Genomic DNA, 16,467 nt, shown 5'->3' with positions numbered 1-16,467 from the left:
ATTTTCTCTTTAAATTGTGTCTATTTTCAAATAAAAGCACTAGTAAGTGCTTCATAATGCATTTATGTCTTCACATCTTCATACTTCACATCATAGTCATATCAGTAACAAGTGGTTTTATTCTCTTTTTAGACTGTAGAAGAGATTATCTCTTAAGATACTCTGCTATTTATTGAGTTTTTGGACAGTGTTTAGTTGTGAAGATGATTAATGACAACATTATTACTGTGATCTTTATTCAGGTATTTTGGAAGTGTTGCACTGTATCTTGATTGAAAGCCCAGAAGCTTTAAATGTTATAGCTGAGGAGCATATAAAATCTATTATTTCACTGTTGGACAAGCATGGGCGCAATTACAAGGTATGTTTGGAGAAACTAAGGTTGTTTTGATGGAGGGAAAAAATAAAATAATCAGGGAAACGTCTACTTGAGATAAGTAGTACTAGCACCTTTAAACAAATAAAGTTGAAGTATGTCTACAACATTGCTTTGTTGAGATTTAAAAAAGAGATGTATGTAATTGTTCTGCTGTTTCAAGTAGGGCAAATATGCCTACATGATCATAGGTAATTAAGAAATATCAATCAAAATATCAGCCAAAACTAGTTGTATCTATGATTTTTTTTAATTAGCTGGCTTTTGTTAGCACCTGGACAGAGTAAACCCTGCTTTGTGACCCAGAGTTCTGCAGACCTACTCAGAGAATAAGAATGACTGACACAAATGTTCTGTTCTGCATCTGCTTATGTTGGGCAGGAGTTTCCAAAGTCAATGTAAACTTGATGCTGTGCCTTGGGGGTGGTGTATGACGCTTTACCCCATTCTATCATCATCTCTGTGATGGCATACCAAAGCTCAAATGCATCTTTAGATGCATCTTAGAGAATCCAATCTCTGGATTGTTTGTTTGTAATGAGAATGTTGTGTCCCTCAGTATTAAGCACTGTGTTACTATGTTCTCACTTTTAAAGAGTTTTGCCCACTGTCAATTCTGTTGTAACCATTAATTTCTCAGACAAGTATGTCAATTTCTTACAAAAAAAAAAAAAAAAAGTTTTAGATATTTCTTAAGCTGTTTTGCTTTATAATGAATTCTTCTAAATGTTTTATTTTTCAAACTCCATGTGGATTATTTATCATATTAAAAGCATGTTTTGATAACAGATTCATAAACGATCTGAGAATTACAGCTCAGGAAGTTCTTTGTACCACAGTAAATTTCTCAAAGTATTTAATTTTACCTTTGAAATTTTTAATGAGATGGAATAGAAAATATATTGAAGAATGGTGACATGCATCTGTATTGTCCTTGCTTTTTTATATTAGAAAACAAACTACAAAATCTCAAATCTTTATTTGAGGCATTTTGCAAACCCTGTGTTCTGAATGCATTCACAAATTTTTTGCTATCCACAAGTATTATAGACTATATGCAATCTGTATTTAGGAAAAAAAAAAAAGATAATTTCTACTATATTCCTTCCCTTAGATATATTCTGAATATAAATTAACAGCTGAATTACAGCACGTACAATAAAAACCATTATCCAACTTTCTTTTGATTTCCTCTTTCAGGTTCTTGATGTGCTTTGCTCTCTTTGTGTCTGTAATGGAGTTGCAGTTCGTGCCAATCAAAACTTGATCTGTGACAATCTACTGCCAAGAAGAGACTTACTTTTGCAAACACGTTTGATTAATGATGTGACAAGGTATTGTGAAATAGTTCATTATTATATTAGAAGAGAATGAACTTAAATGTTTTCTATAATTGTAGAAAATCCTGTAACCTGAGAAATGTTCTGCAGTTTTCAATATTGAGACACAGACTTTAAGATATGCTTATATATTCTTAAAAATCCATTTTCACTGAGATAAGGCAGTTGTCCTGGCAACCATGTTCAAATGAGAATTGTTAATTTATTTTGATTGTTAATTGATTTTGAGATCTGTTTTGACATTAAATGGAAAGGTGAAAGTTGCTTATTTCTCACTCAAAACAGAGTATGACTTTATCTAATAATTATGATGGCATATGTAAACATATTGTGTGTGTTTTAAGAGACATTTTATTTCCTAGCTGTCTAACTAATGAAGTGCTATCTCAAATCAAATGCTATAAGCAAAATGTGGAAATCTACACTTACATAATATTTAGGTGTAAGTTATATACATAATACGTATACTATAAATAGTGACATGTAGTATTTATAAAGAAGTTGCCCTGAGAGGTTGTGAATGCCTCATCCCTGGAGATGTTTAAGGCCAGATTGGTTAGGGCCCTGGGCAGTCTGATCTAGTACATGATGTAGCAGCTGGCAACCTTACCTGCAACAGGGGGATTGATACCTGATGGTCCTTGATGTCCCTTCCAACCCAAGCCATTCTATAATTGTAAGATTGGTGAAGTGAATTTGACTATTATACAACAATATAACTCATGTGCCACATTTAATGTATTACACTAACTGGATTATGTTTTCTTGTTTTAGCATAAGGCCAAACATATTTTTGGGTGTTGCTGAGGGCTCTGCACAATACAAGAAGTGGTACTTTGAATTAATAATTGATCAGGTTGATCCATTCCTGACGGCAGAACCCACCCATTTACGGGTTGGCTGGGCGTGTACTTCAGGTTATGCCCCCTATCCTGGAGGTGGAGAAGGATGGGGTGGCAATGGTGTTGGAGATGACCTATACTCTTTTGGTTTTGATGGCCTTCATCTGTGGTCTGGTAAGTACTTTGTTCAGTCCCATTTATTCTTGTATTTGGGGATTACCAACCTGTATTCTCAGTACCTTTTAAGTGCATACATGCGTGTATGTGCATACACAGCATACTGATCTATAGTGAGCTGTATTCAGAACTTCAGAATACTGTGAATTTAGAATTTTTTAGGTCAGACTGCTTTTCTGAGATTTTAGTACTGAGTAATGCCAGCTGGGCTGTTTAGCAGATGGTTTTTATTTTCATGATTTTAATTTAAAAATGGTGTTCTCTAGATCAAGATTTAAGTGTATCTGTTAAAAATTGGTGGATGTACTTATCTTAGATAAGTTCATTATGGATGGATCTACACAGAGTCATACTTGTTCACTTTGCACCTACAGCTGAAGTTAAATGACATTATCCTTACACGTATGATGAATAAACTGAATTTAGATTTCAGTAAATCAATTCATAAAAGATAATTCTGGCAATTAGAAATTACCACGCAGTATTTCCTATTTCTGCTGGTTTTAGAATATATATTGCAGTGGTGCAACATCAAATTAAAACCTGTACTGATGATCTTTGAAAAAAACATTTTACATTGAACACTTGAGCGAAAACAGTCCTAGCAGAGAAAATTCAAATTTTCTATAAATGCTTTTTAATATCTAAGATACGGTTTGTATTGCAGTGAAGTGATTAACTGCTTTTTATAGCAGTTTTATATATATATATATATATATATATATATATATATATATATAAGATGTTAGTGGATTGCAGCAATGTTGTATTTTTTTTTTGCTCTCTTAAGTATCAGTGACATTACATTTGTCCTCTTAATAGCCATTCTTTGCTTATGCAGATTGTAGATGATAATGGGGTGAGTTAACAGGCAAGTGGACTTGACTGCACATTGCAGTCAGCTAGATGCGAGTGAGAGCTCTGGAGGAGCAATAAGTGTTTACGGGAGGGATCATCTGGGGTGTTGCAGATTGACTAAATTTGTAATAGTGCACGCTTTAGAATAAGCGTTCAGGAAAAAATAGAAAGTAGAAGAAACTTCTACAGATGCTTTAAAGAATGTCCTGTGGTGTGTGCAGTTAACTGGAAAACAGGCTTTGAAAGTATCTTGTTTGTTTTTGTTTTTTAAATGATCCTTCACTCCTTAAACTCCACGGAAAGGGAACCAGAGTATACTGTTTATAAGCAAACAGGTATCTTACAGAACAGAGCATATTGACCTTGTCAGTGTATAGTGCCATAGAAACAACAGGTATCTAATTCTAAGAATAAAATGGCAACATGGAAGCATAATAGCAGTCATTTTTAATTTCTTAATTTTCCTAACATACTCTCTAAATAAATTGTATTTCAGAAAAGCAATATCACATAGGGCTACAAGAAAATATTTAATTACAGAATTATATATCCCAGATTATGTCAGTTACTGTCTCTTCTGAGAAAGCAATGAAAGGACAAAGAAATCGGTAGAAAGTGAAACAGTTGCTAGAATTTCTCTAAGACTGTCCATACTTACTCTTATAATGCCATAAAGCAGTGCGAGAGCCCTGGCAACTGTGATCTGTACTTAAGATGTATGATAAACTTGACCGTGTTTATATACCAGTGTTCATTAACATTGTGTTATTATTATCTAGGATTGCATTTTCTCTTGCTTACACCTTCTAATAATCATAAATTATTTTTCAGAGTGTGTCTGCTTCAAGATAAATTTGAGTTGAAAACTAAATTCATTTCCAAGAATGAGACATGGATAAAAAGTTCTGTTTACCCTTTCTCTGGAATGTTCAAACATTCAATTAATATTGCAGAGTTTTGTTTTGGAGGGCACTTAACATTTTGTTTTACGTAGGGTTTTAGCTCTCTGCATGTTCCTGTTTAAAAAATAAAAATAATAATTAAAGCTTGTTCAAAATTCTTTAAAAAATCTTAAGTAAATGTGCAGTTTGTAGACCCAGGCTGATTTAACAGTTTAGCAAATAAATTTGCAAAATCCTTGCATGGTTTTTTTGTGTAAAAAATATTTCTATGTACATATTAATCTTCTTTTTCGGAGGGAGGGCTGAGTTGGGAGAAGGGGAGAGAGAGGAGGTAAGTTGAAAGGTGTATGCAATAGTTCAGTAAATCATTAATGCAAAATTAAATGCTAATGGAATTACAATAATATGTTAGGCCATAATACCAGGTCCAATAAATACAACTTGAAATGCAAGCTAATCTTGCCCATGTAGTTAACACTTGTAGTCTATTTGAATGCAGTATTCAAAAGATGCTTAGTTAAATGAGTTTATCAGTACACCAGATTAAACAATACTTTTTTTCATAAACAATTGTTTTGTTGTTTTGTTTATTTTTTTCTACTAATGTTGCTTTCTACTTGGGTTGATTCTGAAACTATTTATCCTGTTCATAAGTGTAATGTTATAGGCTGGTTGCTCAGGAGAACACTACATGCTACACTAAATCAAGGTAGTACTTGATAATAGATGGCCCAGATGAAGTTTAATATAAGCTCCAGGTGTATGGTAATCAAACAGGAGACTGGAAGGGAACAAAGGGACAAATATTATTCCAAAACATCGGCTGTTGCACTTCACTTGGGAGTATACTCCAAGAGAGAAGTATATCAATGTCAGTTTTAACAAAACAGGGTGCATAATTTACTTTGTCTAAATAATCTTGCATCAAGTTACAGCAGGAACTAAAATGATTTCAGCTGTGCATATTCTGCCTTCTGAATGGTGTCAGAGACCTCAAGTGCTTTACTCAGTTCATGCACTGTTCTGCTGCACCGGTTTGAACAATCTTAATTCATTCTCTGTTTTTGAAAGCAGAACAATTCATAAAACACATGAGAGCAAGATCATGTCTTTGTGTCTGAAAACAAAATCTTGATGATGTCTTTCACTAAATATATTTATCACTTCATTCTTAAATGCATTTAGGAATGCATGCATTCTTAAATACAAATTTTGGTTACTTGATTATTTTTATTCTAGGTCGAGTACCCAGAGCTGTGGCATCTGTCAATCAACATTTGCTGTCATCTGATGATGTAGTTAGCTGCTGCTTGGATTTAGGTGTGCCCAGCATTTCATTCCGCATTAATGGTCAGCCTGTGCAAGGAATGTTTGAGAACTTCTGTACTGAAGGGTTTTTCTTCCCTGTTGTAAGCTTATCAGCAGGTGTAAAGTAAGTACTAGTTAATTGTTCTTCTTTTAGGATTTTTTCACAAAAAAAAATGTTATCTGATTTTATATAAAATCTATGCAATTTTTTTTCTGTTCTGCAAACTATCAGCTAGGAAGGAGGCAGGAAAGTATTGATTTTATCAGGGATGATTTCACTTTAGGGTGAAATGTTGAGCTTATTTGTAACCTGACCAAGTTACAGTGTCTGAAAATTGTTACTATTATGGGTATTTGGTGACTTAGGGGAAATTAATTTTGTCTCATTCCAATTATCAGTGGAAAAAAAAAAAGCACATTAGAAACACAGCACCTTATTTGACACTAATTAAAAATTCCATTCAGCATTCTCAGCAGGAGGTTGAAAAAAAAAAACAAAAAACCCACTAAACCATTAGTAAAACTGATACCATATTCACAATAGGGAACTCACGCTCTGGTGTGAAGCAGCACTCTTCTTATTGATGTTGCCCATTTCTCACCTGTTTTATAGCTAAAACAATGAAATAGAAATCTAAAAAAAAAAAACAGAATTTAAAGTTAAATAGTGAGATAAATCTATCAGAAAATCTGAAGTTGTCGTTGCACTTCAGTGGCCAAAATGGTTGTATTGACAGAGCCAATACATTGATAAGAGTAGCCCTTGCATTCACTGTTTGTTCTAATATGAGCAATTTCTGTTCCTCTGTAGCATATTTATTGCTGATACTAACAGGCAGCAATTGTAGGAAGAAAAGCTGTACACAAAATAAAGAAGAATTTTTCAATATGAAAATAATAATATGAAAAAATTGAAAATAATATGAAAAAATATGAAAATAATATGAAAGATTGAAACTTTTATCTTTTGTAGGCTGAGCCTAGGAGTTAAATTTTTTTTAATATATATTTGATTTTCAGGAGGGTTCTAAGGTCAGGTAAACTTGAAGCATGCTGTTCAAAATGAAAGATATGAACATTTCTTTTAAAATGAGATAAAAAGCCATGCTTTTAGTGATCCGGATATTAAAAGAGATTCTGCAGAATTAGGACTGTTGCAGCCTGTGTGGAAGCTTAGGGAAATGCAAAAAAGATCGAAGAGGAAACAATTCTCAGCAGGAATTAGACCATCTTAAAGAGTAGATGAGATTTAGTGGTTTGTTATAACTTAGAAAAATTTATCAAATTGACAGGAAGCAACAAGCTATTTACTGGGATGTGATCATCAAACTGTTGTATGAGAGTCTTTTCCTTTCATTTTTTTATTTGTCTTTTGCCTACTTGGAAAGTCAGAGTTCTAGTTCTTAAAATAAAATTGACCTCCTTTTTATTCTTAAGTTATTTCAGTCTGCTTGGAGATTAGAAGTCTAAACTCAAAGTTGTCATCTCAGATACTGAGCTGCATTGGGATCATTGAAATGTTTAAAGTAAATTATTAATGAAATTAGAAGGTAAAGGAAGGTATATTTCTTGTGGATATTGAACCATTTCAGTTATTTGTGCTTATGAACATCTTGTTTGAGAAAACTTGCGTGTCATGCTCTATCTCTTCTCTTTAAAATTATTAATGAAATCTACTGTTTATGAACTAGGTTGATCTGACAGTTCTAGTATTTCTAGAATTATAAGTAAAAAGTTGTAAACCTCTGGTCATCCCATCACGAGAAATGCATGCACTTACAAATGTTATGGTTGTTTACCTGTATTGTTGGCCTACATGAGGACCTAACTATGAAGTTGAATTGTTTTGGGCTTTTTTTTTTTTTCCTGGTATGTTCTTAAATTTAAATGAAAAGTATATCTCTGAAAAGAAGATATTTCTGAAAAGAAATAGAAAACTTCATGGGTTTATTAGGAATCCTGGCTATTCATTTGAAACTCATTTTTAGTAGCACTTGGTGTAATTTTGTTTTCTTGATTTCTCTGTTATGATTAAGTGTCTTTTGTTTCACAATATCCTTTGGATTCTTATTAACACCTGTTTGTGTGAGTCCACTGAGTAGTTATTTGAAAAATCTTAAGTGGCACATAAAAGGTCCCTATGGTATTTTCAGACTATCAGTCCAAGTTAAATTAGATTTTATTGATCATTTAATTGCAGTACAAATTTCACTTCATTCATATAACTATTTGATTTTACATAAGAAATATATTATTTTACAATACAACGCTGGATTGAATAATTATTTTTGCTTTGGCTAAGATGGATCTTCAAAAAAAAGTAGATGACATTAATATTGACAGTATCTGCTAATAGAAATGCTTCGTAATTTATTTTTGTACTTATTAAAACATGAAATAAACTACCATTTTATATGTGCTACTCAAATGTTTACATCTCTAAATGATATGTTTATAACGTTAGTATATGCTAACTATTTAAAAGTATAATTTCTTCACTGCAAATTGCACAGAGCTCGTTTCTTACTTGGCGGGCGTCATGGAGAGTTTAAATTTCTGCCTCCTGCTGGCTATGCCCCCTGTTATGAAGCCTTGCTTCCAAAAGAAAAGATGAAATTGGAACCAGTGAAAGAATATAAGAGAGATTCTGATGGAGTGAGAGACTTGCTGGGTACTACACAGTTCCTCTCCCAAGCTTCATTTATACCTTGTCCTATAGACACCAGTCAGGTATGTTACATACCCAGTAATAAGATAGTAAAATATTTCTTAACATGTAATTTAGCAATTCAGAAGCTAAGCTAACTTATTATCTTTCTTAACAATTCGTCATTTGTATGTTTTACTGTATTTAATTAAACTCATACATCTTGTTATTACAGGATTTGGTCAAACTAAAGCCTTTTCTTACTTGTGGAACTGTTATATTCTTTTCTTAGATTGCTCTTCCTTTTCATCTTGAAAAGATCAGGGATAAACTAGCAGAAAATATCCATGAACTGTGGGGAATGAATAAAATAGAACTGGGCTGGACATATGGCAAGGTATGATTTGAATGACCTCTCTACGTACAGACATGTAAAATAGCCTACCAGAAAAATGTACTGGGACCTGTAACAGAGTGTTTAATGGTGGTTAGAAACATCTAGATAAAAAAAAGAAACTACTGATAATAGATGATTATGTAAAGCTAGTAGGAAATGTTTATATTAACAACTGATTAGGAGACAAATTTGCACTATAAATAAATCACATATTTTAACACTATAGGTAGGAGACACTGTGGAAAAATACATTCATTGAGAAATGTCCTAACTACCCTAAAATGGAATTCTACTGAAAATCATACCAGCAGTGCGTAACTCCACAACAAATTCCTTTGTTACTCTGATGCTGGAGATTAAAGAGATAAGATGTCCAAAGTGTGTTATCAAATGAAAAAGTGTTAAAAGATAGGGAACAAATATTACGTTCAAAATGTTATACAAAATTCAACAATTAGACTAGAATCAGTATCTTCCCCTAGTAATGCAAAATTCTAAGGATTACTTTCTGCTTTAAGGTTATTTCTTTTGGCTTTTTTTCAAGTTGAGATTTACTAGGACGGCAGTATGATCATAACTGTATCGCACTTTAAAAGAATATTTTCCTTCCCTTGCTGCTATTCCACTTATGGGTTTAATTTACTTTCATTTCTCACTGAGAACTCTGTTAGCATCTGCTAAAATGTCATTGTTGCTGAAGATTAGAGCTTTACTGCCCATATTAACGTTATCAGCATTTTGTGATGGAAAATTATTTCTGTGTATGAGGTGACTAGTTGCCACCAGGATAGAAACACTCGGCATTGAATAAAAGAGTCTGTTTAAGTAACCATCAGAAATACCCAGATTGTCAGTAATATCAGAAAAATGCAGTGCTTTAATATTTCAGAAAAAAAGAAATGAGAACATGACCAAATGATTATTGAAGTTTTTTGAATGAGAATGGGTATAATAGAGCTCATTATGCAAAATTTCTCTGTAGGTTGCTCTGGCATGCAGTAGTAATCATTGAGTTTGCAGGCTTGCTTTCATGTGTTTGATGTATTTATGCAGAACCCATGAAATTGCTGTTTTTTTTCTATTTTTTGTTGGTTAGTTCTTAAAAGTGCACGTTATAAATCAATCAGGGAGAGTTCAATCATGGGAGAGTTCATTTGTGTAATAACGAGTAACTGTCATTGAGTAAAGGTAAATTGTATTCTTTTATTTATTGCAGAGAATTAGCAGATTTCTAACTCTTGATAATGGTCTGATTTTGGCTTCATTCTTCGTTTAGTATCAGGTAAATACTCTTTTTTTTTTTTTTTTTTTTTTTTTTCCTTACAGATACGGGATGATAATAAAAGGCATCATCCTTGTCTTGTGGAATTCTCAAAGTTACCTGAGACAGAGAAGAATTATAATCTACAAATGTCAACTGAAACCCTCAAGTGAGCTTTGAATTGAAAAGATTATTTTTTTCTTTATTCAAAATATTTTATATTATTGTATGATATAAAAACATGCTACATCATTAGAATCAAGGTGTGGTCTTATTGATTTTGCTAGAAATTCCAGGAACATGTTTAGACAAATTTAGAAAGTTATTTCTCGATGAAGAACTGAAAAAGAAAATGGCACCAAACCTTTTTGGCTTTAGTTGAAGAGGCGTAACTTTCAAGGAAGACTTCTATAACTTTTAACATATTTAATTTCGTGTTTTTAATAACTAAAAATATTAAGTATTGAAATTCCATTACTTTGAATGGCTTTATGGTTTTTTTTTTTTAAATATTATTCTGTGTATTCATATTAAAAACAAAACGGAAAAAGTGAAATGGATCAGCTCTAGAATGTTGTGCTTTACTACTGATGTTTTTCTATATTATTAGAACGCTTTTGGCCCTTGGATGTCACATTGTTCATGCTAATCCAGAAGCTGAGGAAGACCTTAAAAAAGTCAAGCTTCCTAAAAAGTATGTACCTTACACTAGCTATTAGATACTATTTCCAACTATAGGATATTGGTCAAGCAAAAATAATGTAACATCTTTAAGAAAAATACTTGACATAAACCACGTGCTCCTTGTAGACTTACAGAACCCATTGTTGCTCTATTATTTTTTCTTTGATTGTGGTTTAGTGCTGCAGAGTTATTCACATACCATAGCTATGTAAACTTATAATTGCGTGCGTTGTAACAGTTACATGATTTTTGAATAGATGTTCCAAAGTTGAAAACAATGTTTCAGGGCTTTTCTATCACCTAGCAAAGCAGAGCATGCATAATATAAGGTGGCAAATGGATCTACTTGAAAAAGTTCGTACCCTTTGCCTCTAATTAGTAGTTTCAATTTACACCTCCTTTTCCTGCCTTCCAAGAAAGTGTTTATTCAACATATTTACATTTCTGAGACATTACTAATACATCTCTTAAAAGATTTGGTCAATTCTGTGCAAACAGAAAGAACAAGAGTTAAAAAATCAGAAAGTGACAGTTGTAAAATGCTGCACGTGTTTTTAAAAATGTACATGTGTAGATTATGGCACAAATTACAATCTTTTTTTACTTCAGTTTTTACTTGGTTGCTAACTTATGGCAATCGGGAAACTAATAATGGCTATAATAAGTAATCAGTAGCAGTCACCTCAAGAGCAGTAAAAATGGATTCAGCATTGCATCTGCTTTTTAGACTTGCCTGAGGGAATTCTGTAATCCTTCTAGGAAAGGTTAAGGTCCTTCAACAAAATTTGAAGGCAGCAACAGCAATCTGAATACCTATCACATTAGATTTTCTCATTAGTTTTTCATCTCACAAGGTGTCTTTTTTTCTGAAACATTTTCCATGATAAATTTAGGTTTTTAAACTGAGTAGTAAGATAGTTTTATGAGATGGGAGAAGATGATATTGATTCATTTGATGGCTTTTGTTAAAAAAAAAAAACAAATTATGTATATTGTGTATATATATATATATGCAAGGAAAATAACCTTTCCCATTGTTCATACTACAGGCATTCTGTCATAATACTTTTTTGACACTATTGTCTTCAATAACGGAACAAAAAATCTTGTAATCATTTTCTGACTCTTGTTAAAATACATACTGCCTGCATGAGTTACCTAGTTGGAGCAAGAGAATATCTGCATATATTTAAAATAGCAGTGTGCTCTATATACTATGTGAAACACTTGAGGAGGGAGGATATCTACTACTAAAAGTCTACTAAACCTACTAATCAGTAGAAGAATGGGAAGAATAGTTAAAATATGTTTTGTTCTTTTGAAAGAATGGAAATGTGGCCTACTGGTGTCTATCAAAAACATCATATTTCATAATGCAAACATCTTCTGTACGTAAAAACAATAATTTCATGAGAAGTCCTTAAAATAGAAAACACTTGAAAGATGAAGTCATTTAATAGCAGTTTCTTATTTTCGTAGCAACTGTTTTAAGCACCCACATGCAGAGCTGGATCACATTTAATTAGAAAGCGTATAAGTAGTTAGAAAATGAGACACTGCTATGTTTTTTGTTCTTCTTAATGGCCAAGTGCAAAGCAGGATTTTTATAAAGAAACAGGAAAGTGGAAAAAGTGAAGTAAGAAAGTAAATTGCTCTCTGTTAATATTGCACAAAAATTTTTTAAAATGTGATCAGTGAGATATCTTTCTGTTTTTCCATGTTGACTTGCAGTTATATCATGTCAAATGGTTATAAACCTGCCCCTCTTGATCTTTCTGAAGTGAAATTGTTACCTTCTCAAGAATTTCTAGTTGACAAACTAGCAGAAAATGCACATAATGTCTGGGCAAAAGACAGAATAAAGCAAGGATGGACCTATGGCATTCAGCAGGTGAGGACGTTTTAGACACATTTGGAGTAAGTAAAAAATATAGAATTTTGTTTTCTAGAACACCAGTTGGGAATTTTAAATAACAGGTTAAATACTGAATGCTTAGGGAAGTCTGGAAAAAGTGAAGGAGCAGGGGAAGAATAGATTGCCAGGCCTGTGGGGCTGCAGGCTATGAGAATCACCAAATATCCTCAGTTTAAAGAATCATAGAATCATTAGGGTTGGAAAAACCACTAAGATCGTCTAGTGCAACTATCAATTCATGCCTGGGACTACTCTAGATCAAGTTAGTCAGTGTGACATCTACCCTTTTCTTGAACACCTCCAGGGATGGTGACTTATCCACACCCCTAAGCAGCCCCATTCCAGTGCCTGATCACTCTTTTGGAGAATAAATTTTTCCTGACATCCAACCTCATTCTCCACTGGCAGAACTTGCAGCCATCCCTTCTCATTCTATCGCTAGTTACACAGGAGAAGAGATCAATCCCCACCTCATCACAGCTAACTTTCAGATAGTAGTAGAGAGCAGCAAGGTCTCCCCTAAGCCTCTGTTTCTCCAGAGGCTCCTAGTCCCTTTGGCCACTCTCCATAAAACTTGTGCTCCAGACATGTCACTGCTTTGTTGTCCTTTTCTGGATATGCTCCAGGGCCTTGATGTCTTTCTTGTAGAGAGAGGCCGCAAACTGAGTACAGTACTCAAGGTGGGGTCTCACCAGAACTGAGTACAGAGGGACAATCAGTTTCCTGCTCCTGCTGGCAAATACTATTTCTGATACAAGCCATTGGCTTTCTTGGCCACTGGGGACAATGCTGGCTCATGTTCAGTTCAATGTTAACTAATATCTCCAGAGACCCACAAGAAGTCCAACTCACAGCACCCAAAATTCAAACCACATTTCTGAGAATACTGTCCAAAGTCTTCTTGAACTCTGACGGGCTTGGTGCCTTGACCATTCCCCTGGGGAACCTGTGCCAATGCCCAACCACCTTCTCAATAAAGAACTTTATCCTGACATCCTTTCTGAACCTCATGTGAGAGTATATATTTGCATACTTCTCTTGTAGCCTTGTCTTTACATTTTTAACATCTTTCACAACTGCGTTTAATAGTCTTCCTACTTCAATTTGTATAACTTTTATTCATTAATATTGTTTCTTTCCTGTAATCCTAGCAGTATTTTAGACAATTATCTGTCTCATTGTATGCATTCTTAATCATGTTTATATATGATTTTGTTGTTTTTGTAACTCCTTTTAGGATCTTAAGAACAAACGTAATCCTCGGCTAGTGCCATATGCATTACTAGATGAACGTACTAAAAAATCAAATAGAGATAGCCTCCGTGAAGCTGTTAGGACATTTGCAGGCTATGGTTATAATGTTGAGCCACCTGATCAAGAAATAGGTATGTACATTCAGTAAGAATCATGACCTTTTATTTCCTCTCAGTGCTGGGAAACTTGAGACGTTGGAATAGATAGGCAAAACATAAAATGTATAAGATACTAGTAGTGCATATTCGCTGCTGATGTGAATAAAAGGTGAAAATGTACATTTTGAGTGTCTTGTGTATGATGAAGTTATGCTTATTTAATATTGGTTTTCATTGATTGTAGGATAAGTATTAAATTTTGATAATTTTTAGATTGGAGAAAAGCTAGAGTGCATGTAGACAGATTTCATTTGGAAATTGCTGCTTAAAACGTTCTGAAATTAAGTGATTTTCCTAAGACAATTCATCCTTTCCTGTTTCTTCATGATGAATGAAAAGCTTGAAATACATTTATGCTTACTGAAAACTAGGAAGGCATTTGAAAAATAATCAGATGCTGCACTTCATTTTCTAGACTGCAGCTGTAAGTTGTTAAGAGCAATTTACTAGTATTTTTAATATAATAAAGGTAAAAGTATTGTATTAAATATTTTTCGAAATGTAAATTCCTAAATACATAAGCTACATAGATTGCTTATTTTATTAATATTTTTACTAAAGAAGATTGTAAGCACTTTTAACTACATTTTTCTTGGATTTTTCCATTAGATTGAAGGCTACATTTCTAAGGTCACCTCCAGTGAGTTATATGTTTGTAGCTTCTGCATAGAGTGACAGACATGTAATTTTTTTTTATTTTAAATAGTGGATAGGCACTCATCCTGTATAGAATTAAAATGTGTTAGCCTGTGTATTATTCTGATTATTTTTCTTCTGTTTCTAACACTTACTATGAAGGTTCTTAAACTTGCTGAGGTAGATAATGGCTATATTCAGAAATAGGAAACAGTGGATACAGATTGAAAAGATAAACAGTGACATATACAATATTACCTAATTATGGAGTGTTTTATTTTGATTTTTTACAGCTGACCAAACACTGGAAAAAGTCAGCATTGACAAGATACGTTTTTTCAGAGTAGAACAGTCTTATGCAGTGAAGTCTGGAAAGTGGTATTTTGAATTTGAAGCTGTAACAGGTGGAGATATGCGTGTTGGCTGGGCCAGGCCAGGCTGTCGACCTGACATTGAACTGGGAGCTGATGACCAAGCATTTGTTTTTGAAGGAAGCAAAGTCAGTGCATTCTCACCCTTTTATTATTTTTAGCTATTAACAACCTGAGCAGAAAATGGCAATATGGCTTTCCTCCCTGCATACTCCAACTACTGGAATATTTTTCATTCTTAAATGATACCTCAGGCCTCTGCTTTATAGTACCTGCATTTTGATTCAGATCATTGTAATTATGGTAACAATGGTATGTTGTTTTATGTCTATCTTCCTAGGATATATCATCAAAGTAAGGAAGTCTGTTGTAAGCATAAACATAATTCATCATTCATTTCAAGTGGTAATTCAAAAAACCAAACCTAAGTTTCTTCAACGACTGGACCACAGTTGTATTTTTTATGTTGTTTCTGCTTTTTGTACTAGCTTTCTTAAAGTGCCTGAAAGATGATAATGACACTGCACTAATGACACATGCAGTGCCAATGAACACTGATTTTTATTCAGATTCCAAATCACTGTTGACACGTTTATGAAGTTACAGTTCCTTAGATTGTTTAAATGAAATAACTAAGATATTAATTAGTTTAATTACCTGAAAGCCATCAATCAATCCTTCTAGAAAGTTAGTTTGAGAACTTCAAAGCTTAAAAAAAAAATAAAATTAAGAGTAGAATTTCATTATTGCTTAATGAGGATATTGAGACCAAGTTGTTGTTATAAATAAATTAGAAACCTTTATTCACTAAGTATTTTAGCTGTCTATAAAAACACTTAAAGCATTTCTAGTCTTGACTATTTTATTCTCTTTTGATCTCTCTTCTCTGAAATTGTTTATTTTTCAATTTTAGCGTGTTGTTTATATACCCTTTTTTTAATTTTTTAAATTTTTTTTTAGGGCCAGCGTTGGCATCAAGGCAGTGGGTTTTTTGGACGAAGTTGGCAACCAGGAGATGTGGTTGGATGCATGATAAACTTGGATGACAAATCAATTATTTTTACTCTGAATGGGGAGTTGCTTATAACCAGTAAAGGTTCAGAACTTGCATTTGCTGACTTTGGAATAGAAAGCGGTAATTTTCTTTTTATATTTGTGTGCCTATGAGGGAAAAAAAACAAAAACAACAACAACAATGACAAAACAACAACAACAAAAAAAACAACCCTAGTCTTCAGCCTAGAGAAGACTCGGAGAAGAGCTTATAGCAGCCTTCCAGTATCTGAGCTTCTCTGAAGACATAAGGTTCAAATGTAGGAGAAAGAATTTGTAGTATGAATG

General features: G+C 33.3%; 1 protein-coding gene across 4 annotated transcripts in view; it reads left to right on the top strand.

Moving 5' to 3' along the window:
• The window catches only part of RYR3 (ryanodine receptor 3), a 189,206-nt gene that overhangs the window by 65,180 nt on the left and 107,559 nt on the right, over positions 1-16,467 (top strand). For all 4 annotated transcript variants that reach the window (XM_042883222.1, XM_042883045.1, XM_042883138.1 and 1 more), the window contains exons 16-27: positions 243-361; positions 1,577-1,710; positions 2,491-2,732; positions 5,735-5,927; positions 8,317-8,533; positions 8,743-8,847; positions 10,174-10,277; positions 10,719-10,802; positions 12,524-12,683; positions 13,945-14,092; positions 15,049-15,254; positions 16,087-16,261. In XM_042883222.1, the coding sequence (XP_042739156.1) occupies positions 243-361; positions 1,577-1,710; positions 2,491-2,732; positions 5,735-5,927; positions 8,317-8,533; positions 8,743-8,847; positions 10,174-10,277; positions 10,719-10,802; positions 12,524-12,683; positions 13,945-14,092; positions 15,049-15,254; positions 16,087-16,261 (1,887 nt within the window). The remainder of the gene's footprint in view (positions 1-242; positions 362-1,576; positions 1,711-2,490; positions 2,733-5,734; positions 5,928-8,316; positions 8,534-8,742; positions 8,848-10,173; positions 10,278-10,718; positions 10,803-12,523; positions 12,684-13,944; positions 14,093-15,048; positions 15,255-16,086; positions 16,262-16,467) is intronic.

The sequence above is a fragment of the Lagopus leucura genome, unplaced genomic scaffold, assembly GCF_019238085.1.
Source record: "Lagopus leucura isolate 7727_CA_CO unplaced genomic scaffold, USGS_WTPT01 Super-Scaffold_1, whole genome shotgun sequence".
In the NCBI taxonomy this organism is placed as follows: Eukaryota; Metazoa; Chordata; class Aves; order Galliformes; family Phasianidae; genus Lagopus; species Lagopus leucura.
Note: the sequence above shows the minus strand (reverse complement) of the source record. Positions and strands in the feature narration are given on the sequence as shown.